Raw genomic sequence first — 24,039 nt, 5'->3', positions numbered from 1 at the left:
AACTACAGGCCCTGCTCCGCTCATTCAGGTTGGAAGACCAGAAGACAAAATTTCATCCACCACCTTGGGACTTGAACATCATTCTTACTTTGCTGAGAGACATGCCTTTCAAGCCCCTTGACTGGGCTTGTTTTACACAGTCTTCCTCCTGGTGCCTGCTACAGCAGCACGTGTCAGTGAGCTACACACCCTAGACATCACACACGTCTGCTTTTAGCATTGAGCTCATGGAGCTGTTCATCTCAAACTGTGCTGGGACTTAAGAATCAGCTCCCAGGACAGCCTGATAGATCGTTCCTCATCCCCCCAACCCCCCCCATCATTGATTGTGGGCGCGAACAAGAGCTCCTCCTGTGTCCGGTGAGGGTGTTGCAATTTTACATCCATCGGTCCAAGGAACACCGCAAACAACGACGCCACCTCATTGTACTGGTACAAATGTATCAGCAGCCTTGCTAAGTGAGACGCAACATGATGGCCATTATTCTCCAGTCCTACAAAGCCGCGGGATTGGAACCCGCAAGCTCCAACAACCCAATGAGGATGCCTCCACCATGGCGCTACACAGTAACTGTTCCATACGTACCATCATAGAGGGGTGTTTCTGGCGATCAAACACGGTCTTTGCCAGTCACTACCAGCGAGATGTCACTGTGGAGGACAGGCAAGGTATGCACACTTTGGTCCATTTTTTGTGGGCCAACAGGTCACCACTACTAGATGCCAGTGACCTTGCCTCCAGTCCAGAGCCAGCCTCTCGACCTCTCCAGGCTTAAGTGCCCTGGAATAGAAGGTTAATGCTCCATGCATGCTCCGTCAGTCTACAACTTTAACTTGGTTATTGTCTATGGCTGTGTTGTACCTGGACACTCCGCATACCTAAGTCTTGGTTCCCATCAACAGATTGGTTATTTGCTGGCAACCACTGAGCCGATGACTGGCTGAAGGAAACAGAGTTCTGAGATGAAAGCGCACATCTGAAGGTATGCCCTCCACCGATTCCGTCGGAAAAAGATGCATTAAGGAGTAATGCATGATAAGTAAAAAATGTGGTAAAATCAACTAGATAACTTATATTTGTATACTTATCCTGCATTGCTCCATTTAAAGAGACCTACCCAACGCAGAGCTGCCTCCCCACGATGCCTTCCGATGCTCCAGACTTCAGAGTAATGTGATGATCTGTGACATCATTTGGGAGCTGTGTGACAGGGTTGGCCTCTCAGCTGGTTGAAACAACTACTTCAAGCAAGATCTTCACACAGCTCTTTTCTCTGTCAAGAACAAGCAAGTAATATGTACCGGGTAATAAGGAGTAACGCAGGATAAATATGCAAATATATAAAATATCCAGTTGATTTTAGTTGGCTAGTGTAATGGTTGACATCAAGTTACCATTTATAGTGGTAATGTGCCCTGGTTCGAACTTTTGTAAACATGTCGATATAGATGAATTTTTTTATTCCACAGATCTGGACCGCAACTATGACATGCTGTTTAAACTGCCACAGAAGACAAGCCATGCTTACCTCCCCTACCCGATCCAACTCACAGCTAACAAGCTCAGTGTCAGTCTGTGGGTCAGATTCTGGGAGAAAGATGGAACCGGGACATTCTTCACTCTGTATTCAGTCGAGTCAGTATATTTGCTTGTTCTAGTTTGTTTCATAGGTTGGTGTATATGATTATTTGTTGTAACAATCTAGATAAAGGTGTCTTCATTTGTCAGAAGCTCCAGTCAAATGACCTTGAAACCTGTTTTCACTTTCAGTGGTCCCAACAGCCTGGCTGGCAAGAAGCAACTGATACGCATTGACCATTCCGGACTGACCATTTCTGTGAATGGTACCACTAGCAGTGTTAAACTGCCATACTTTAAGTATAATGATGGTAAATGGAACCAGATTGCAGTTACATGGAATGGCGAGACTGGACTCCTCAACTTTGTAGTCAACACTATTGCCGAGGATGTTCAAAACTATGCGAAGGGCATGATGATTGATAAATAGTGAGTGATACATTGATCTATTCAGCTTTGTAGTACATCATAAATCCTTTGAATTTTCTTCTGATATATCTTAAGATTATTTTTTGTCAAACTGCAACATAGAGGACCATAAGTTGAATGTGATAAATGTGTTGAATGTGATTTGTGTCCCCACCATGATATAGCTGGAATATGGCTAAAAGTGCAGTAAAACCTCAACGGACTCCTTTTTTGTCTCCAGTGTATGGATGGTTCTTGGGAGCAAGTATGACCCTGTGACAGAGATGCCTGTGCTGAATGAAGGTTTCAATGGCTGGTTGAGTCAGGTGTCACTCTACAACAGAGATCTCACATTTACATCAGAAATACCTCTGAAGCTGGAGAACCCACAACAGGTCTTCACTGATGAAATCTTTGCATGGAATGAGTTCCGCAGATCCCAGGGTGTGTCTCTTGTCATCCCGTCAACTGCTTCGTCCACATCCTGCCCCAGGGGGTACTCAGGAGGGAACTGTGAAGTGGCAGATGAGAGTAAGTAGAAGTCATCTTGTAATATGCATGATGGGGGCATCAATATTACACTTTTAAAATATACTTTGTTTTCTAGTTTGTTTCAATAATTTGTCTCCATTTGGCCTTTTGAAGTTAAGATCCATAATTCCATTACCTTGAAGAGAGAAAGTCCCTCTCGATCTTAAAATTGGTATGTGGTTGTTATCTATACCTTGTTTCAATATTCTCATTTCATGCCATCATGTCTTACCCAAAACTCGAACCAGCATTACTTTTATTGGATCTTATCATCCATAACAAAATATGGTGACATCAAAAGGTTTGTTCCCTAAACACATAAATCAAACAAAGACTGACAAACTGAATGCTTTACTGTTTGGATCACACTGATCTTCACCTTGGATAAGGTATATCCAGCTTGATAGGTTTTATGACACCTTATTTCATTGTTGCATGATAATTTCAGAAAAGCTCCTTGTGTCCCCCACAAAGTGTCCTGGCGACATAGTCCAATTGGGAACAACTCGCATCACTGAAGTGACCTGGGATGATCCTGTATTTGTGGGGAAAGATTCAACCATCATTTCCACTCACAAGTCAGGTAATACAATCAATATATTTCAGTTTGTTAGTTTTGTTAACAAGTACCTGTTGTTTTGATATATATCAATTCTTTATTGTTGAGGTCATAAAAACTTCAAAAACTTTTGAGAGCTAAATTAATTTAATGACATGTAACTTGATGAAAATATCAAACTACTCTACTAGTAGAAGACCAGATTTAGTCATGTGAACAAGATTGTTCGTGCTCACACCTTGTAGCGTTGAACACATGTACTTCCAGGTGATGTGTTTCTGTGGGGCCGCTATCAGGTCGTATATCTTGCCAGCAACTCAGCAGGAAACAAGGGACTCTGCACCTTCAAGATCTTCATCCAATGTAAGTGTAAAACTAGGCTGATGGGAAAAGAAAGGAACATAAGAGAAGACAATTGTTGATTCAGTGTAAAGCAATTAGGGCTGGGACGAGTCCAAATTTACTACCTGGGTACCCACTGCAGGTCTCAAGACAAGATGTCTGATTGGGAATTATTTTACAGCAGCCCTGGCCAAAATTATTTAGATACATGTATCAAACAATCAGATCATGGGTACACTGAAGTTGACGGAAGCATTATCTTTACTCAAACATAAACCAGTCAAAAGAATGTGTGCATTGTCAGAAAGAAATGCGAACATTGTAGTGTAACCACTGAGCTATTGTGATTTCTTTTGTCGGTAAACAATATATCACGTGACTAACCACAGGTCTGGGTAGTCCTGTGGGTACCCGGGTACTACTCAGGACCCACCCAACCCGAGTTTCCGAGTTACCCATCCGAGCCCTAAAAGCAGTGTCATGATAAGATACTGTTTGAATTGTTAGTTATGCATCAATATCACCAGGTTATCTTCTGATTATATACATGCTATCATGCTCATTCTATATGTGACCACCTCCGTGATCTAGTGGATAGAGCATCTGCCTGAATAGACAAAGGTCGATAGTTCAATCCTCTGGCCACGTCATACCAAACAACGTAAAAAGATAGTATATGTGTTGTCACACTGCCTAGCGCTCGGCATAAAGGGGTTAAAACAAGGACTGGTCGGCTTGGAGTCAGTATACTGTATGTGAGTGGGGTATCCATGTTAAACTGAGGCACATATGCACGTTGCTATAAGTGCAATAATGCAGTGTTAAACCTCAGTTCACCTCACCTTTCTATACGTTGCCTTATGTAAATGGAGGCGCCCAGTCAAGACAATCTGATCAATAATCAAGATCTATATTGTGGTAAAATGAGTCTTACATCGCGAAGTGAGTCAAATCATGTAAAAACATGAACAGATTTAGAAAATATCTGTTGACAATGAGTTGGCGGTGCACATGCTTTGCAAATCTTGCAATTGACTGAAATCTGCATGACAGTTTACGAACCGGATTTTGCAATTTTGATTGGACAATGCATAGACTTGCTAGTCCAGCCAAAATGTAACTCCATAATACCAGCCAGGTTCGGCAAGGGTGGAAACTGGACTTTTATAGTCAGTTAACTCTCTAACCTCGAGAAGATGGAATTGGGTTATGCAAAGGATGGCCAAGTAAAATCATACGCAGGATTTCGCCTAAAATGACATGTTTGAATGACTTTATAGCCTATATTAAAATGACATAGGTAAATATACATATGTAACAATTCATATAATAGTATTCAATGTTCATTTAATCTAATAATGTTCATATAAATATATAAATGGTACAGACGAATGTATCGGTAGTTTATTCCGTTCGTTGACACTCGATTTCCTGTATACATGCTTGATGTTTTGTTTACCCATGTGCACTATACTCAAGAAAATACAATAATTGATTTCAATTTCTTCTCACTGCAATATTCTGGAACTGTTACTGGTACTGTTGTTTATCCAGTTATAAGTCAATCCTGTCTTCATTGTCACTACATCATCTAAATGATCTATTTTTACCTAGATTCCAGCTGCACGCCGCTACAGAATCCTATCCGTGGAAATGCACAAAGGAGTGTTATCAGTGACCCTCTGATTAAAACTAGTATCAATTGTGATTCTGGCTATTCCATTGTACACCCAGTCCCGAAACTCTACACGTGTCCCAGGATCGGAAGTTACAACCCACCAATGAAGTACAACTCATTCCGACTACCACCATGTGGAGGTGATCACTTTGCACTTCTCTTATTAATTAACTCAGTAAATATAATATGGTGCACCACTATCTCATATACATGCAGTTGAGAGTATTTTTATAAATATGAAAATTATCCTTTTATTCTATATTTACATCTTGTAAGTTAATTAAGAATTGACCTTCACTTTGTGTGAGTTCATTGGAGTATGAACCATCATAGAGTGAGGGCCAAACTGTATGAACATCAATTTCGCGGTCATGTGACCGACCTCTCGTCCAATGGAAAAGCCGTATATCGTGTAAACTTCAAATTAAAAAATTATTACTAAGTAATGGATGAGCCTTTTAGCATTTTATGAAGCCTTTTATAGTTTTAAGAGCACATGTTAATATGAAAATATGAAAACTGATTTATCGTCATCAACTTAGACAACTTAATAATCAGGATGATGTGGTGAAACGTTTATGTATCTTGGTTGGCATGGAATTGGGTTGGTATGCAAATTTTTAGTTTGAATAAATCCATCATGCTTATATACTGCTTTATGTGGGTTTTAAAAATAATTAAATTTATTGTTTTCCAGTAATTGTTAACAACAATCTATACCAAGTGATAGTACAGCTGTTCTACACTGTAACCTCCACCAACCCTTCTGGCATTGAAACCAGCATGAGGACTGAGATACTCAGTGCACTGAGAACACTCAATGCCGAGTGGAGTAATGGACTATGCGATAAAACCGACTGCTCTGATGCCGTCATCAACATTCAGAGTGGATTAACAGCTGGACGGAGGAAGAGGCAGGCAACTCTGGACACCAGCGTCAACATCACCCTCCCAATGGCAAAGTAAAACTTTCTTGAAGAATCAGACAAATATGACCCAGCGACAACATACTCTATCATTGTCATCAGTAAATAAGTATAATTATTGTGTTGTAACATTCAATGAACTCTGATCAACTCAGCTAATAAGGAAGTATTCACTCCCCAGAGCGTCTTCAAGCCTTGGGTCTTTACGTCTCACCCCTGATGACATACTCCGTCTGGCTGTGCTAAACCAGGGCAAGTTTGACTTCTCAGTAAGTAACCTCAATTTGTTCTTTGTGAAAAAAATATTCAGTTGATTTTGTTTCCCATGGGTTTTTCTTGACTATTATTGACCATACAAGTAATTGAACAATTTCATTCAGACATTTGAACCACTGGAATCTGTTGTGATAATTTAACCACTTGACAACTGAACCACCAAAATTTTCAATAAACTAGTAAAAACTACTGGTTTCTATTCAGACAATATTAAACCGCCCAAATTCATTTTGACAGTTGAACAACTGGAGTGTGCTCTTTTCCTACTGTCATAAAAATGGAAGCAATATGTCATCTATTCATATTCAGTCTTTAGCACGAAATGAAGTTTTCCCTGCAATGAACATTATCATAATAAATTAAACTAGAGAAGTTTCCAGTCTCAGGAAGTGTACAGGCTGATGTTCAATATGGTGTGCTTGTTTTGATGTGCTTCTTTCTGTCATCTCTGTTACAAATTGTCTTTGTTTTCCGGAACAGCGGAACATCCCAAATGCAGTTCCTATAAGGGACCTCCTTAAGATACTACTTTCCATCTCATGTGCCACAGGACAGGCAGTTGTTAACGGAAAATGTGGTATGTAGTAGAATCAGACAACATATTCTATGTATTCAGTTGAAAATAGGTGTGAGAAATTAGAATCTATTAACACATCACTTTTGTAAACAAAAAAATCTATTCTGATTTAATAACTATGAGGGTTATCAATGGACATTATGATAGAGGCAACATGATCAATCCTTACACATTGACTGCATTTTTATAATCAAATGAGCTTTGGCTGGATGTGTATATTCAATAAAATCCCAGCTCCCCCCAGCCCCCGAACATCAAATGGTCAATCCCTAATGTAAGATTGCGTGTAGCGTGTGCTACCCAGGAAATCCCATAGCTCATCCACAAATTGACTCTTAGTATTTGCTTAACTATTAGTGACAAAAATGAATATTTGTTACAGTAAAATGTGCTCCCGGTACCTACTACATTGCTGCCACAATGACATGTGACCTGTGTCCAGTCGGTCAGTATCAGCCGAATGAGGCTCAGTCTAGCTGTCTGCCCTGTGGAAGCAAGACAACAGAACTTGCTGGGTCATCTAGTGCAAGTGACTGCAAAGGTGAGTATTTGATGGGTTGTCATTCCTCCATTAGCTCAGCCATCGTTTCAAACATCGGACACAGTGTGAAGTTCCCTCTTGATGTCCTGTCATGATATTGCCAAAAGTGGCTAAATTCTCAACTCTCTCATTCTTCACCCATCGTAAAGCTGAATTTAATTTCTATGTTTGGTTTGGTCTGTGTCCCAGCCCCTAGAGAGTAAACTAAAAAAGGATTTCAACTCAAGACCAGAATTTTTCAGGTCTCAGGCTGAAATTAAGCATTGTTGGGCTTGTTTATTTTGTAGATATATATTTATTGCATCTATTACTGCAACTGCAAGTTACGCAGTAAGGTAGTCATCTCTAAATATGAATCTGAGGACATAGTGTTTACTGCTGCTTTGAGCAGATTTTCAGTCACACGAAAGCACTTGTTTCATACTGTAGTAGACTAACAATTGGTCCCAGAAATAGAGTTGTCATATTTAAAAAGATAGATCTACAAAATAAACATGACAACTTTATTTCTGGGACAAAACGTTAGTCTCCTACAGTATGAAACAAGTGCTTTCGTGTGACTGAAAATCTGCTCAAAGCAGCAGTAAACACTATGTCCTCAGATTTAAATTGAGAGATGACTACCTTACTGCGTAACTTGCAGTTGCAGTAATAGATGCCATATTGAGGGAACAAAGATGGAGTGCAAGGAAATATGTTGTTATGTGTCAGACTTAACAATTATTAATTCTGGTATGGGAAATCATTTTGATTTATCCACAAATTCAGCAATACATGTTGGTTTTCAAACAAGCTGTAAGTATATTTTGGATTAGTTGTTTTTTAGAAATAACTTTAAAAATATACTAGAAGTCATAACCATGATGTAAGATAAGCTTTATTTGTATTTATGTATCTTAACCTGTTCTTACAGTTACTTGCACAACTGGTCATAAGTTTGACAATGCTGGCAACACTTGTCTTCCTTGTCCAATCGGGTTCTATCAAAACATGACAGGCCAGTTCTTCTGCTACCCTTGCTCTGTGGAGAAAACAACCAGAACCACAGCCTCCATCTCTGAAGGCCAGTGCTACGGTAAGATAATCACTCACGTTTGTTATACCTCAGTCACACCGTATTCCGTGGTAGGATTGTCATTTGTATTTGTATTATCTCTGTAGACATGTATACAGTAAGATTGTCATACTTGTTGACTGTCAAACTGTATAACTATAAAGCTAATTTGTTTGTAATAGTTCAATTGTACTTATCTCATGAACAACAACTTTAACACCTTGGGAATTAACAGACACTGGATTGACTCTTTGATTAAATAATGTTGACTTATGACCTTAGTGAACATTGACCTATTTTCCAGTTGAGTGCGGTAAGGGGCATCAGCTGGCCCCAAATGGAACCTGCCAAGAATGCCCCCTGGGCAAGTACCGCAGTGCTGTTATGTCCAAGTGTGAAGACTGTGCTACTGGCCTGACAACTAATTCAACTGGAGCGGATGCTATGAGTTTGTGCAATGTTGGTAAGTGCTGGACATTCTGTGCAGTATATTTTTTTATTTTTTTATTAATTTATCCAAGGCTAGGGGTAGAAGTCTGAATATGTATGAATACAAAACAACAATTTGGAAACTATGGCGAAAAGCATAAACATGGCTCACTCACCATTATGTCCTTCCATTCCTTCAGGGGACTGTCAAGCTGGGTTTTTCCGGAACAACGTGAAGCAGACTGAGTGCCTGAAATGTCCACGTGGAACCTACCAGGATCTGAAGCAGCAGTACAGCTGCAAGGCGTGTGGCAGCAGCCCTCAGTACATCACAGTGGGAGATGGCTCAACATCTGCAGCAGAGTGTAGATGTAGGTATCCAGGTCCACACTTGGTGTGTGCTAGTTGGTAATCCATCTGTCGATAAAATGTAGGCGTAGCACTTAAATTGCTGGTAGACAGATACCATATTTGGTTATTCTTTTGAAAATTGACATTGATTTCATTCTTCTCTTGACTTGTATAAGTCACTAGAAGTCATTACTGCACATAGCGTGATAATGGATAGTCATTAGTTAGCAAATATGAATGATTAATCTTCAATCAGTATTTTGCTTCACTTAAATACAGCAGCCCTGTCAATTTGATTCCTGCAACCACAAATGTCATATTTGTACACATATCTGTTGTGTAAACTTTGATGAGAAATGTTTTTTTGTTTTATTGATTATGAATGTTTATTCCTGCATAGTTAAATCTGCATCTCAGCTTTAATATCAGATCGTTTTTTTAGTTGTTTGTGAAGATGGATTTCAAAGGTTTGTGCAACAAAATGTGGACACATGCATCCCTTGCCCGGTCGGATTCTATCGGAATAAAACCCTCCTACCATATGATGTGTGTGCATCATGTGGCCCTGACCGCAGCACTGCATCAACCCACTCCAAGTCATTCAGTGATTGTTCCATCTGTGAGTACCCACATTGAAAACCAAAACAAAAATTCTGAAATATATGAGAACATGTTGATACATGTTTTAATCTATTTTTTATGTTTTGTCTTTAAGACTTTTCTCTTCTAGAATTAGATTAACTGTTCTGTCCATACATATTTTCTTATTCTCTGAAGTGATAACATTTTAAAGGGTATTTTTGTTTATGTTTTTTCAGTGAAATGCCCAGTTGGACAGCAACCAGACTCAACCAATGCAAACTGTGTTAACTGTCCATTCGGGACATATCAAAATCAGTCAAACCAGCCAAACTGTATGCCCTGTACTGGCCAAACCAGCACTCGCCAGAATGGCTCGCAAAGCAGGACACAATGTGAAGGTCAGTACCACAGACATTCACCACCTCAAATAAATATCTCTAACTCATTGCCTGCTTTCAGCAGATATCTCACATGTTTTCATTCACAGCCTCTGATTGGTGGAGTATTCTTATAGTGAGTGAGTGAGTGAGTGACTTGGTTTTAACACCGCTTTTAACAGTATTCCAGTTATATCGTGGTGTGTCAGCTTATTGTGGGAGGAAAGCCCAAAGTAACGCAGGTCTCAGACATTTACCACGTCTGTGAAACCCACGAGCACGGGTATGGTGCTGACAACCTAGAAACATAATCGAGGCGAACCAGGATTCGAACCCACAATCATAGGTTTTTGGCGTGCCCAAGGGACGCAACTCTGCACAGTGAATCGCGGCGCCTAAGACGGCTGGGCCAACCATGCCGCCAGTATTCTTATAAGTCTGTATTACTTTAGTTATTTTATTGCGTTTATTTTGTATTTCCTCTAGTTTTTCAGGGAAATAATAATCATTGAACAAAGTTTGATAAACTTAAATTTTAAACAAAGATTCATGATTTCAGACTGACCTACAATATCTTTTGAATGTTTGACCTAGAATTAATTTTTATGTTCTTTCTCCTGAAACTGATACCTCATTCATGCATCATCAGAATATCTGCTGACCCATACAATTGTCACAACCAGTCTGTATGGAATATATTGTTTTCTACTGCAGCTTATTGTAATGGAGGTCAAGAGAAGCTTGCAGATGGTTCATGTCGGACATGTCCTATAGGCTACTACAAGGACAATAGTGTCTATAAGTTCATGTCATGTGAAAAGTGTCCAATCAATTTCGTGACATCTGCACCTGGAGCTGACTCAGCTGCAAAGTGCAATATATGTAAGTAAAGTCAATTTACACATCTTAAAAACAAATTTGTCACAAGTACTTTGATCTCTAAATTAATTTTACATGTTCATAATGATTTCTATGTATGAATGTACTTCATTTCTACGAAAGTATGCCCCAGTGGAGATTCCAAAGCAGAAGAGGTCCACACAGTATCATACTCGTCGTAAGCGCTGACTAAGGAACAATATTCAAGATTGAAAGTGAAGGGTTTCTTGTCAAAAATCCTATTGTAAAAACTGATAATTAAGGGGGTTCCTAGATTCAATTACTATGACAGTGAAATCTCTTAATTTCTAGCAATGAAGGCAGGTCAAGTGATCAGACTTAGTGACTTGGCTGATAGTGTGTAGTTATGCAATTGTTGCTCATGCTTTCAGTCACTGGTTTACCTGTTCCAGACTCAGTTATTGACAGGCTGCCTTGATGGAGTTACAATATTGCTCCCGCCTTCAAGAACAATACCACACCCACATACACATTATGAATGTACTATAACCAGGGTATTTTGGAAAAAGGGGTTTTTAATATTTACTTAAAATATAGATTACTAAATTAAGCTTTTGGGTAAAAATATGGATGCATATGAGAGAAGTGACCGTACAGGGCAAATGATTATGGATTTTGCTTTTATTAGTCATTAGTGTGAGATTAGTAGAATACGGTCTTGCAATAGAAATGTCAGAAGAGAGATAGATGGATGGAACAAAATTGTTAGATTAGTGGTGATCAAATATTTATGAATACTACTGCTTGACTGGTATGTCTAAATAACAGGATTAAGTATTTTTTCGCTGCCTTCCAGTCTGGCAGAAGTAGTTGAGGGAATTTGATAATATGAGTATGTCCAAGTTGACCAATGACTTAAAGAAGTAATCAAATTGGTTAGTTCGAAAAGCTTGATGGTAAAACTAATTACTATGGAAGTTGGGGAATGACCATTATGACTCTTTTCTCATGATGTCAAATGTGATTTTGGAGGGAGGAGCTAAAATTATCATCGATAGTATTTTGTTAGTTGTCCGAGAGTGGTGCGGGGAGTCGGGAGCATACAGCTGAATAGAAAGGTTCACTGTGGTTTTGGGATCCCGAGTCAGAAATGAAACACAGTTAAATGTTCAACAGAAAAACCATCAGGCCTTTCAAAGCATCATCTAGGTATGTGTTGTATTTATATCAGGCAACAACAAGAACATATCTGAGGACCATGTGTGCATATTTATGATTAATTCTATCATAAATAAAAAGGACTGGAGCAAACCATCTGACTTGTGATTTTGAGAGAGCTACATCATCCCTAGAACCAAGGAGTAGTTGATAAGGACAAGTGACCATAGGTAGAAGGGTAAAGTACCCGGAACCTAAGGTTACAGTACTCTCAGGGAAGGGCTCCTGCAACAGTTGACTCAGTTGTTCAGTGCTAACTCTTTTCTGTTTCCAGACCAGTGCCAAGCTGGTTACAAGATTGTGGGCAATGGATGTGAGGCATGTCCTGTGGGCTATTATCAACCAGAACCATATAAGAGTTCCTGTAAGATGTGTCCCGGTAATACCTCCACCCGACAGAATGCCACTGTTAATGTCACACAATGTGAAGGTCAGTGAGTTTTTACACGGGCAGAATTCAGTTTAGATATTTTGTATGTTTTAAGTGTAATCTCTTAGCATCTATCTTGAAATGGTTTATTTCCTCTCTTTCTCATCTTATCCCCATAGTTCTTCACCATCTCATCTGTTGCTCTTGTTTTGTTATAGGGTCGTTCAATCTCTCTCCTTTGTCTTGTCTTATCCAAATTCCACCTTTTTGGATTCTCTTCTTTCTGTCTCTTCTTCCTCTTTCCAATCTCTTTTCACTCTCCATCTTTCCCAACAGTTTCTCAGGTACTAGTAAGTCAGGGTTTGAAATGCTATGTTTTCAAGATATGTTCTATGTTCTACGAAGATACATCAAACATTATCGAGAGTAAAATGTAATGTTTGTGAATACCAGTGTGAGTGGAGATAGAAGTAAACATGGGTAGTTTATAGTGAGTTCAGCATTAAATCATGCATATCAGTTCTCAGATGTATGTCCTCTAATACACTTGTGTGATATTTTCAGCACATTGTCCATCTGGTTCTGAGAAGGATATGACCACAGGCCAATGTAAACCATGTGCGAGGGGTTTCTATAAGGCAAACAGTGCTGGTGTGTTCAGCGAATGTGTTATGTGTTCATCTACCTTCATCACTGTATCAACAGGATCTACATCTAGTAGTGACTGTTCAGTTCGTAAGTTGGACTTATTTATCAGCAGTAGTAGTATCATATCAGTTGCATATAAGAACTATCATTATTAAAATAAGAAGTATCTTGTATGTATGACTTGTTTTTTGTTATTGATATACAATTTATTTTGATATGACGAACTCATCCTCAATTTAATTGTTGGATAAGTTGTTTGGAAATAAGAAGTTTGATTCAACTCTTCAAACATGTTGCCAGGATGGGAGAATATGCTGCTTGATCATGTCACATTCATCTTGTGACTGCAGCAGGTTCCACATCATATTTGCCCATAGAATATCTCAGGAAGTTTGGTCTCCTTTGAAACTGACTACACACTTGTCTTTGACATCAGTGTTTAAATTGAGCCTTGGTTTCCCAGACAACTGCACTGCCGGCCAGAAAACAACAAGCACAGGATGTGTGGACTGTCCCAAAGGATCGTACCAGTCACAGAAGTGGCAGACAAACTGCGCCATGTGTGCCACAGACAAGACCACATCCACCAGTGGGGCCACATCAGCCACTGACTGTATCTGTGAGTATCTTGGTCTTTTGGCAGGTTGTGTGTAGGTTTAACTATTCTGACTCCTTTGTATTTGTTGAGGTGAAATGGGGTCTAAAAACGTCACGTCCAAGTTGCAGTTACATAGCGACGTGCATTCACGTGCGGTGGGGGATGAGGATGGGTGTGGGTGGATGCATGCATGCATCACAGTTTAGCATGAAAATAGTATACTGAATCCGAGCCGACCAGTCCTTGTTTCAACCCCTTAATCCTGAGCACCAGGCAGAGTAACAACATGTACAATCTTTTAACATCTTTTGGTTGGACACGGCCGGGATACAAACCCTGGACCATCCGGGTGGATGCTCTACCACTAGAGGATGGAGGCGGTCTGTTTTTGTTGAAGCCAAAGCTATATATTAGGAGCACAATATCTTAGGAACACAATTTCACAACAGGCTAATTTTAAAATGAAATAAACATGAAGGTGAAGGGAAGTTACATTATAACCAAGTCAAAACATCAAAGCATCTTATGAGGCCTGAAAGATTATGGGTTACAAATATAGAACTTAGTCACCAAAACTGACATATGCTATCATTAAGAAGCATCAAGATAATTTTTATCAAACATTGAAGGAATAGACAGAATTCAGTTGTTATGTTTCAACTGATTTGTAAGGTTATCAAATAATTAACCAGCTATTTTATGGTCATCACTCTCAAGAGAAATGTTCCTCCTAGCAGACAAGTAGCAGAACTGTCAAACCTAGATTGAAGGACATTTAGCCAGCTATTTTATGGTCATCACTCTCAAGAGAAACGTTCCTCCAAGCAGACAAGTAGCAGAACTGTCAAACCTAGATTGAAGGACATTTAGCCCTGATGGGGTCTCCCCCAAGTCCATATTGATTTTGACTATTGTTGACAGTGTTTAGGCCTGAGTTTCACTCAATGAAGACACTATTGGAATAAGTATTTCAAGGACATAAATAGGAGTACATGATTTTGGACCAAAAACATGAGTCATGTGGTAAAAAACATTCAGCTGAACTTCTCCTGTGTTCCAGTGAGCTGTCCTCCAGGCAAGGAAGACATTGCTGGGGTCTGTGTATCATGTAAGCAGGGATTCTACAAGAGTGAACAGAAGGCCTCTCTGTGTATGGAATGTCCTACAAACAAAACAACATCAGGCAGTGGAGCCACCGCTTCAACAGACTGTAACCAAAGTAAGAATCTTCCAAATGGTTAGACCACTAAATGTTTAAATTTGTTGATTAATTTGCTTATTTATCAAGTTTACCATATTCAAGATTGTTGTTTATTCAAAAGAAAATATTAAATGAAGATAAGTTTCAAAATTGTTGAAAGAGTGAAAAATTTAAGAAAATGATATCTATTTTTTATGTCTGCCAGGTATAATTGAATCCAAGAAAATAGCAACAGTTATGACAAATATTTTGTGTTTTCAGTTGGTTGTCCAGCCGGGTATTTTCAAGACTCCTCTACTTCCTGCCAACCATGTACTTACGGATTCTACCAACCTAAAAAGTGGCAGTCAAATTGCGATAAATGTGATACCGGAAGTACAACATATAGTCTGGGAGCAATGGCTGTAACAGACTGTGTCGGTAAGTAGTTCTGCTTTCAATTCTGGCATGTTCTGGCTCATTAAAGATGTCACAGTGGAGTTTATACCTGGAGTTTGTCAAGGTGCATTTGTTTAGTCATATTAATCTAGAATCATTCATCACAGATCTTGAGTAACATTTTGTACCATGTATCTTGTACCCTGACACCATCAATCATACCTCTGTTACAGTGGATTGTAGTACGGGACAGCAGTTCAACGCTGGCACAGGTAAATGTGAACAATGTCCCCAAGGCTACTATCAGAACAAGCTCAATCCCGAACTGTCGCAGTGTATCATGTGTTTTGACACCAATGTTATCACTGCTGGACCTGGAGCCACATCTGCTGCCAGCTGTACTGTCAGTAAGTAATTTGGATCTTAATAAGTCTGTGTCTCATACAATTCTTCTTCTCACAAACAATTTTTAGCAAATCACTATAATATATACAGCCTTTGATCATGCCTAAGTCTTCTCTTCTTAGACACTTTGCCCAGTTATCTAAGTCCCTTCAATTTGCTTACCAGAGTTTTGTCTCTAAGGCAGGCCATGCGTTTGCATTCCACAATTTGGTAAACATCTAACTCCAGCATCATTATGGGCTTTTCTCTTTATCAAGCTGACACACTATGCTATAATGAAGTACTGTTCAAAGTGGCGTTAAACCAAACTCACTCACTCAATCGCTCACTCTCAGTCATTATTTTGGAGCGGATGCTAAAGAGATCCTTCTCTCTGCATGTCTTCATTTTAAAAAGTCATCATTGCCTACTCATTTGCGCAAAGAAATACAAATTAATTTTCTCTGTTCATTTTCTCTTTCAAGAAAACTGCACAACCCCTGGACAGTACCGAAATAGTACTACCAACCTCTGTGAAGACTGCCCTGTCAGAACCTACCAGGACACGAAATGGCAGGATTCTTGCAAGACATGTGCAACAGGTTACACCACACGCAACACGAAAAGTCCAAGTTCGGCAAGCTGTCTTCGTAAGTGTAGCCACGAATCTCTTGAAACACAATACAGGGTTCAACAAATACAGTTTGTCAAGTAACCAAAAGGTCCGGTACCCCAGAAAAATCACTATCAGTTTTTCTCACCTCTAAACAGCAAATATCCCACTTGTGTCACCCTGTTCATTCGATAAGAGCAAACTACAGCAGTTTGGCAAAAGATATTTTTCCACTAGTCTATCAGACCACCACAATTTAAAACAATTCTGACATTTTGTGCTCGAAGTTTTCTTATGGACCAGCATATTTGTTGAACAATATGACAAACACACTGGTCCATCTGAACCTAGAATAAACACATTTTCCACTTGCATGATCACTCAAGGAATTAGATGTGACCTACATAAATTTCATTTCTTTTTAAATTAGGCATTTTCAATACATGGGGTTGTCATACGATTTCACACTTTTATGTTGACAGTGTGAAGCTCATCCTGAATATTACATGAAATAATATTTATATGAAAAGTACTTATGTATTGTACATTACAAATATATATACAATCAATGTATAAATATTCTAAATACCTATTACATCACATATATCTTATATATGACAATTTGCTGTGATTTCCTTTGTTTATGTCTAGAGGTAATTTAATTGTTCTATCTAGGTGACTGTGAAGCAGGCAAGACACAAATCGGGGATGCCTGTACAGACTGTCCTGCAGACTCCTACAGAAACAAGACCACCTGGACCTGTCAACCATGCCCCGCTGGCCTCAAGACCTCGAATGTGGGGGCCCCGTCAGTGAATGCCTGCAACGAGTGTAAGTACCTCCTTGTTCAGTTATTATTAACATTGTTTTTCGTGGCCTTATGTTAAGAAATTGATTCATAGTCATATCTATGAACAGGTAGCAAACAGTTTATTCTATTGAAACTGTTGTTATGATGGTAGATATAAGCAATAATCAGTGTATTGATAATTAGTTTCGTAGCCTGTTCAGTATTACCGTGAACCTTCAATTTTACTGTAAAATGATCACAATTGTTCAAGAACGTAAAGAACATTGGAATTTAAACCTTTCATTTAACATTCTCTTTCCCTTTTTATTACAAATTTAATGGAGTACCAAACACTGCAGGTCAGGTTAAGATTAGTATGTGAAATATCTGTCTGCCAGCAGGCTCAATGTTTGTTGCATCTTTGTCAGTCAAACTTGTTAAAAAAATACCATGTATTGCTAGCTACAGATAATGTTCCCAGAAGTGTAAATTATTTGTAACACTCTGCCTGATGCCTCAGATGTGAACTAGCTTTCTTTTGTGAACTAGCTTTCTTTTTCTTAACTGTCAACTATTTGTTTTGCCCTCACTGCCTTGATGAACTTATTAAGCTGCAATATAACAGCTCACAATATGTTATAAAACATTCTTCTTTAATTTTATTTTCGAACATACATTTATTTGACAATTATTTTGATATTGATAAGTAACCCCAAAAATGACGCATTCACTCAATAAACAATCAAAAGGAGAAATATAGAAGAATGATGAGAAGCATTTAAAATGTTTACTTAGCCTTATTAATTGGCTGACTTCCAAAGTGGTGTTGAGTCAAGTGCAAGATGGATGAAAAGTGCACAGTTTGAACAAGTCAATGAAAACAAGGCTTGGGTTAGAGAAGTAACAATGACACAAACATGGACTAACCAAACCATCCGATACTTTATAAGTAAACTAATCTAGAGGCCCCCAATAGATATTAAACTACCCGGTAAGTAACTACTTTACTAACAACTTAAAATAAAATTACAGAAATTAAAGGTCCTCAAATGGGTAAAAATATACTTACAACAAAACTGTTTACCAACACATGTGTCTGCCACATACGTGACATACTTATTTCTAATTGGTTGAAAAAGAGTTGACAAAAATTATGACTGGGTAGTCACAATGTGTAATAACACACCCTTGCTCACTCCAGGCAAATGTCAAGGGTGAATTCAAAATACTGAAACATCATTACAAACCTTGACCAAACAAATTCTTTTTTTCAGTGAAATATTTCTGTGTGAAAATCGATTATCACCTGCCCGCCAGCAATCTCTGAGTGTGAAACATCCAAGTGGTCACTTAGGAATGTTACAAGAGAAAATGATGTCACATCAAACATTATGAAATAAATTTTTCTATACAAGCCGGCTAAGATTTTTATTGGTTTTCACAATACAGCATCTGATCAGTCAGATTATACTAACCACAGTGATGTCTAGAAATGCAATATATTTATGCTTTAAATTTCACATAGATTCTTCAACGCCTTCCCCTCCACCTGAGACTGTGAACATACAAGCCATAATTCTGGGATGTGTTGCCTTGCTGTTTCTTGTTGTGATCATCGTGATGGCAGTATTTATTGTTCGCAGGTATTTGTTTATTCATACCATGAGTTTCAATACTCCTGAAGTAAGAATAAGTGACAAGAACCAACCAAGGTCAGTAATTGGTCAGCATACATTTTGGACCAATAAATATACCATGATCACAAGCTTCATACATGACATCAGCTAATTCATTACTAAAGAAAGTAAACAGTACTGGACTTCATCCTTGGCGTAGAGCACATGATGAAACAATCAACTCTGTTTTACAGTTTCCGTCCTTTATATACAGCTATACAGCAAAATACATGTTTCTTAAAATATTGAACATAGGAGAATTTTCCTTTTGTTTTACATAGATATTTTGTGCCCAAAGCCTTGAGTATGAAAATGTTACCAGTTGTTGAGTAGTTAGGATGGAAACCAACTTGACATTCAGATATTAATTCATATTTTTTACCTTATCCTGCATTACTCCTTTATGCATCTACTGCTTGTTCTTGACCGAAAGAAGAACTATTTGAAGTCTTGCTGAAGAAGAATTGTTTCAACTCAATGAGAGGACAACCCTATCTTCTTCAGCAAGACTTCAAATAGTTCTTCTTTCGGTCAAGAACAAGCAGTAGATGCATTAAGGAGTAATGCAGGATAAGTATACAAATATTAAAAAATCTAGTATTTTACAACTTACATCCATCTTAATTCTCAATCTTTTTTTGTAGAATTGTTGTGAATATTTTACCTAGTACATTTAAAAGTGAGATGCCTCTGGAATTATTTGGTTCATTTTAGCTTGATATTTATTTTATGATAAAAACTATATTTGACAGTAGATTATAATTGTGATCTCAACTCTGAACTATATTGTATGTGATTATGCTTAATACTCAACAGGGGCGGTCGGGTAGCCTACTGGTTAAAGCGTTCGCTCGTCACGCCGAAGACCCGTGTTCGATTCCCGACATGGGTACAATGTGTGAAGCCCATTTCTGGTGTCCCCCGTCGTGATATTGCTGGAATATTGCTAAAAGCGGCGTAAAACCATACTCACTCACTCACTCACTAATACTCAACATTTTTTCAGGATGAGGAAACAGAAAGCTGAGGAAAACTATGACCACCCGTCCAGAGGCCCAGACCAGGCCAACATATATGCTGAACTTAATGATAACAGACAGAATACTGGAGATGAGACAGGCTATGAAATGATGGATGTTTCCCCGTCATAAAAAGACTCGACATAATGGAATGGAAAAAACAAATTGCAATTATTTTATAATCATTATAATTCTTTTATCATTTTATAATTATTAATTTATTATTAAATTTAAACATAAAGATACCAGTATACAGCAGCTTGAAAGGGAAACATCATTTGAGGTGGGATGTACATTATTTTTACAGCAATATGCATTTGATTGGCATTTGACATGTGACTTGTTGGTCACAGAACATTTATCAATCTGAAAATCAATAAAGTCAATATCATAATTATTATTGATTTTCAGTGAATGAATATGACAATTAGTTACCTTTGCCTCTGGGTGTTTAATATATACTGGGTACCAGAATTTCAAATGACAGTATCGGTTCAGATTATTAATATCCTCTTAGAGAAAAGAGTGGTCTAAGCAGTCAGTTAGTGACTACATGAATCTTGTTTCATGCCGCAGGCAGCAGTTTTCCATCAGAATGACCTGCAAGTAATCGACTCTTGGTCAGGCAGACCAAGTATGTACTTTGGAAAAGTATGGGCTACTCATGACTGTTTCTACACAGGAATCAAAACTAGGTCATTTTGTTGTGAAGAATTGCTTTCACTAGCTGAAATAAATATTAGTTTGATTCCTTTTTTAATATGATTCATGGTTGATGTCATACTCTGTTTACAATATTTATGACATGTCATTTCCCTCCTACATCATAGTTGGTGCTCACTTACATGACTGAAGGGGAAGTGGGGTAGACAAGTTTGCTCGTCACACCAACGTCCTGGGTTCATAAGCCTACAATTGGTACAGTTTGTTAGATCCGTTTCTGGTGTCCCCCATCGTGTGATTTCTTGAATATTGCTGAAATAAATGAGGTCAAACTCATTTTCTAATGATCTGTAACTGATAATTTACGTAAGGGGATTGAGGAAATTCAAAGCCACGAGCTGCAGCCACTGCCACTTATGAAGTGTATACAGGGGCTATGTACTGAAGCAGTAGCACCCCTGAACAGAGATTTACTTTTTCAATGATAGCATCTCTCAACTGACATAATTCTGTGGCATAGTAGAACCCATTGTTAGTCTCACCTTGGCAATAATGATTATCCCAAAGCCATGACTTGCCAGTTGACTCCATCCGCTTGTAGGGGTGAGGCCAGATGTTTCCAATGTGTGGATATCTTGCAAGGTTCACGTTTCTCATAGAAGTCTTTTTGGGATGATTCTGTGAATGGTCAAAAGGTCCCTGGAGATGTTCAGTCTGCTCTCATCTGGTGTCAACATTCTGGGGACCTTTCTGTGTGTTAGTTATAATTAGATGGACTGTATGGATCCAAAGCTGTTCCTGAATGTGTAATGGAAAGCCTCCACTTGAGTTTCAGACCTAGCATCTTTAAAATGACCAGACCTAGGGTCATCTTCTGTACTACTTCAGCCTCACTGTAATTCCCATTTTTCAGCATCCCATTTCTTAACAGTTGAACATGTCAAAGAGCAGCCATCTCAAGTATGCATTTCACATCGTCACATGTTTCCTTTGGGGACATTGCCATTTTGTGCAGGTACTCAATCACAGCTTCTCTCAACCCTGTGAAATTCTCCAGCTGACTGCATGAAAACAGGTGCAATTATTAGTCCGTAACGTGCATATGTCTTCCAAGCAATGATCAATATTCTTCATACACATGTTGAAACCTTGTATCACACAAAGCAATATCCGTAGGGCCACAATGGTTTATCCAATTCAGACTTCAAAATGAGATATAACTTGTGGAGAAGTGGTATTTTGATGGCGAGCTACTAAAGACAGCAACTTATCATTATTATTTAGGTATTATATTTTCTACCAGGTTGTCATGGACAGTGTGTACAAAAACTCATGTTTCAAAAGCCAGTAAAGCTCTGTTTGTTATTAAGCAATTACAGCATAAATACCCAAATATTCCTGTAGATATGTTAATTAAGTTGTTTGATTGTAAAATAAAACCTATTTTGTTATATTGGGCGGAGGTGTGGGGCTTCCATGAAAGAGCTGTTATTGAAAGATTTCATAATTACTTTTGTAAATATGTATTGAGTGTTGGTAAACATGTACGAGTAGTGCAGCTTTAGCCGACTGCGGTAGACATGGACTTTATATAGATTACTACCAAAAATGTGTAAAGTACTGGTGTAAATTGTTAAGAATGTCAGATGATCATTATTCAGGACAATGTTACCTACTTATTAAGAAGTTAGATTCAACAGGAAGGAAGACATGGGCATCCTGTGTAAGATTGTTGTTATACACGTATGGTTTTGGATATGCATGGGTTAGTCAAGATATTAAAGATATTTCATATTTTCTGTCGATGTTCAGACAGAGATTAGAAGATTGTGGAAAACAAAACATTTTTAGTATTATCAATGATTCAAAATGACTTGCACATTATAAGAATATTAAGTCATTGCTGACTGTTGAATATTATGTTACAAACATCAATGTCAGGGAATTAAGAAGATATATGTGTTTGTTGAGATTGCATGAACTGCTGTTGCGTTGTAATATCAGATGTAAAGAATCTATAACTGTTAACCAAATTTGTAGGATGTGTAATACTAACAGCATTGAAGATGAACTCCATTTCATATTTGATTTCGAGGCATATGTATTGTTGAGAAATAAGTACATACCGAAGTGGCATATTTCATCAAACATTTGTAAATTTAATAAATTACTGACTTCTAAAGATGTGTCAATCCTTAACAAATGTGCTAAGTTCGTTAAAGAAGCTCTGAAATGTAAATATACACTTGATTGTAAAAATATTGTGTTATCTACCACCTAATTGCCATATATGTATGATATTTTTGTATCAACTGTGTACATGGGCCAATGGCCTACAAAACAGATAATAAACTTACCATTATATAACTTACAAGTGTGAGATCATTATTTCCCGTACAGGTTGGAAGATAAAGTGTATTAATATGTGCACTTGAGCATTTTAGTGATTCTTGAAGCTGATTGATCTGTTGAAAGAAGATATCATTTTATAAGATGCCTGAACTCCTTTACTTAATACGGTGATTAAATATGGATAAACTTCTTTAAAAGATGTTGGCTTGGTGTTCAAATTAAGGGTGTCTTCCCTATATGAATGAGTGTAACTGAGTGAGTTGTTGGTAAGAAAGTTTAGAGAATGGCCAGTCAGATTACATAATCTTGCTTGCGACTGAGGCTCAAATAAACAGCTTGAGCACAACAGCTTAGCTTGAAAGCTGTTTTATCAATACTGGCTTAAAATACCTTACCTACAACCATACACACCAGCACATATAAAACTATATTACTTAAAAACACATTCTGCCACACTAGTATCTATTAACTCCATTTCGTAGTTGACAGATATTGTACTATCTACCACATGGTTGCGTTTTGTTCACTATTTTTATTTTTTTTTATTCTTGAGTTCATTCATGACTTTTACATTCCATCATCTCACAAGAACTATAATAGAAACAATATTGTGAGTTTTATAAAGACACAGTATTTAAATACAAAGTTTTATTTGTGTCACCTACTTGTCTTTGTTCACATAACACATTTTTCACAATAAGGTTGTAGCAAAAACTGAACGTCTGTGTTTGTAAACACACATGACAAACTACATGACGTTTATCACAGTAAATGGTGACATTACCGCAAGGGTTATTCAGATGATCCAACCCCTAAAAACTTCAATGTGGTCAAAACTGAATTTGGTGCAATGGCTACCGAGTAGATCTTGAAGATTTTGCTGAAAAGTTCCGCCTCTGCACTCTTGCTTTCTTGAATTACAAGTTTCACCAGTTAAAGCAAATTGCATTTAAATCAATTGTCAGGTTCACTGTTTTCCTTCTTGACACTAAAAAACATCCATTCTCAATAGTAACTACTTGTGTATACAGTAATCATTCTCAGAAGATGACCAAACACAAAATCTGAAAGCAAATTCT

General features: G+C 38.1%; 1 protein-coding gene across 2 annotated transcripts in view; it reads left to right on the top strand.

Moving 5' to 3' along the window:
• LOC124140324 overlaps positions 1–22,975 on the top strand; it is a 237,584-nt gene extending 214,609 nt beyond the window's left edge. For both annotated transcript variants that reach the window (XM_048382708.1, XM_048382709.1), the window contains 26 exons: positions 1,471–1,636; positions 1,772–2,008; positions 2,229–2,518; positions 2,967–3,101; positions 3,345–3,440; positions 5,034–5,237; positions 5,795–6,059; positions 6,205–6,292; positions 6,780–6,876; positions 7,259–7,417; positions 8,331–8,492; positions 8,776–8,934; positions 9,101–9,271; positions 9,694–9,870; positions 10,070–10,231; positions 10,925–11,092; positions 12,543–12,698; positions 13,203–13,373; positions 13,750–13,905; positions 14,945–15,103; positions 15,347–15,505; positions 15,697–15,870; positions 16,333–16,497; positions 17,136–17,291; positions 18,776–18,893; positions 19,933–22,975. In XM_048382708.1, the coding sequence (XP_048238665.1) occupies positions 1,471–1,636; positions 1,772–2,008; positions 2,229–2,518; positions 2,967–3,101; positions 3,345–3,440; positions 5,034–5,237; positions 5,795–6,059; positions 6,205–6,292; positions 6,780–6,876; positions 7,259–7,417; positions 8,331–8,492; positions 8,776–8,934; positions 9,101–9,271; positions 9,694–9,870; positions 10,070–10,231; positions 10,925–11,092; positions 12,543–12,698; positions 13,203–13,373; positions 13,750–13,905; positions 14,945–15,103; positions 15,347–15,505; positions 15,697–15,870; positions 16,333–16,497; positions 17,136–17,291; positions 18,776–18,893; positions 19,933–20,077 (4,295 nt within the window). In that variant the 3' untranslated portion in view covers positions 20,078–22,975. The remainder of the gene's footprint in view (positions 1–1,470; positions 1,637–1,771; positions 2,009–2,228; positions 2,519–2,966; positions 3,102–3,344; positions 3,441–5,033; positions 5,238–5,794; positions 6,060–6,204; positions 6,293–6,779; positions 6,877–7,258; positions 7,418–8,330; positions 8,493–8,775; positions 8,935–9,100; positions 9,272–9,693; positions 9,871–10,069; positions 10,232–10,924; positions 11,093–12,542; positions 12,699–13,202; positions 13,374–13,749; positions 13,906–14,944; positions 15,104–15,346; positions 15,506–15,696; positions 15,871–16,332; positions 16,498–17,135; positions 17,292–18,775; positions 18,894–19,932) is intronic.
• Positions 22,976–24,039: the final 1,064 nt, after the last annotated feature.

Source organism: Haliotis rufescens, unplaced genomic scaffold (assembly GCF_023055435.1).
Source record: "Haliotis rufescens isolate VD_foot unplaced genomic scaffold, xgHalRufe1.0.p SCAF_40, whole genome shotgun sequence".
NCBI lineage: Eukaryota > Metazoa > Mollusca > Gastropoda > Lepetellida > Haliotidae > Haliotis > Haliotis rufescens.
The sequence above is the reverse complement of the archived record's forward strand: the minus strand, read 5'-3'. Positions and strand labels throughout refer to the sequence as shown.